At 60.6% G+C, this 1,174-nt stretch overlaps 1 protein-coding gene across 1 annotated transcript in view; it reads right to left on the reverse strand.

Moving 5' to 3' along the window:
* Nucleotides 1-324: 324 nt before the first annotated feature.
* Nucleotides 325-1,174, reverse strand: part of CLIP3 (CAP-GLY domain containing linker protein 3) — a 4,169-nt gene continuing 3,319 nt past the window's right edge. Inside the window, exon 5 of the mRNA XM_010567211.1 lies at nucleotides 325-561. Coding sequence (XP_010565513.1) covers nucleotides 325-561 — 237 coding nt within the window. The remainder of the gene's footprint in view (nucleotides 562-1,174) is intronic.

Here is a 1,174-nt window from a genome sequence, read left to right on the forward strand (position 1 = left end):
GGACCAGTACACACACCAGTGCGGACCAGTACACAATAGTGTGGAACAGTAGGGACCAGTACACACCAGTGTTGGTCAGTACACACCAGTGTGGAACAGTAGGGACCAGTACACACCAGTGTGTGTTATTACCATGCAGTATACCAGTACCAGCCATCCAGGCAGACTTGTATGCACCAGTACAGACCAGTGTAACCCACTATAACCCACTACATCCCAGGGACACAGGAGCCTAATTGATACCACCACCACCCCCCCCAAAAAAGGGTCCCAGCCAGCCAAGCCCCCCTCCCCCGCCAGGGGATTCCCCCCCACAATGTCCCATCATCCACCCCCAGAGGGACCAGGACATCCGGGGGTGTCCTCAAGGGACCCAGGCATCTGGGTCCTGCACCCCTGCCCCTGGGGTCCCTGGGGGTCCCTACCCTGTTTGGGGGGGCAGATGAAGTAGCGGACCCCCCCCACGCTGCCGTCATTCTTGCCCTCGGGCTCATCCAGCTCCACTCCGGCCCACTGCCCGCTGGCAAATGCCGTGGTGCCGCAGAAACGCAGGGTCCCCACCTTGGGGGGGACACAACATGGCAGCCCTGGGTGACCCCTGCACCCCCCACATCCTCCCCTGCACCCCCAAAATCTTCATTATCCCCCTTCCAATGTGGAGGGTGCAGCAGATGGCTGCGCTGGGGCTGGGTGCTGCCGGGTCCCTGCACCCCTGGGGGTCCCAGCACCTGTATGTACCCCAGGAACATCTCTGTGCACCCCAAAACCTTCTGTGCACCCCAAAACCCCATTATTCACCCCAAAACCCACTTCTGATCCCAAATACTTCCCATGCCATGCCTGCATCCCCACGCAGAACATCCTGCGGTTGCACGGGTCCTGTCTGCGCCCCCCCTTGGGTGCTGCTGCACCCCTGCACCCCTCAGACCCCCCAAAACCATCTGTGCAACCTAAACCCCCTCTATCTGCTCCAAAACCCCATTATGCACCCCAAACCCCTCCTTTCACCCCCAGTTCCCCCCATGCCATACCTGCATTCCCACACAAAGCATCCTGCCATTCCATGGGTGCTGCCCGCACCCTGCTTGGGTGCTGCTGCGCCCCAGCACCCCTGGGACCCCCCCAGTCCCCTCCAAATCTGTGCACCCTGAAACCCCATCTATTCACCCCAAAA

Source organism: Haliaeetus leucocephalus, unplaced genomic scaffold, assembly GCF_000737465.1.
Source record: "Haliaeetus leucocephalus isolate CR32 unplaced genomic scaffold, Haliaeetus_leucocephalus-4.0 Scaffold227, whole genome shotgun sequence".
Taxonomy (NCBI): Eukaryota; Metazoa; Chordata; class Aves; order Accipitriformes; family Accipitridae; genus Haliaeetus; species Haliaeetus leucocephalus.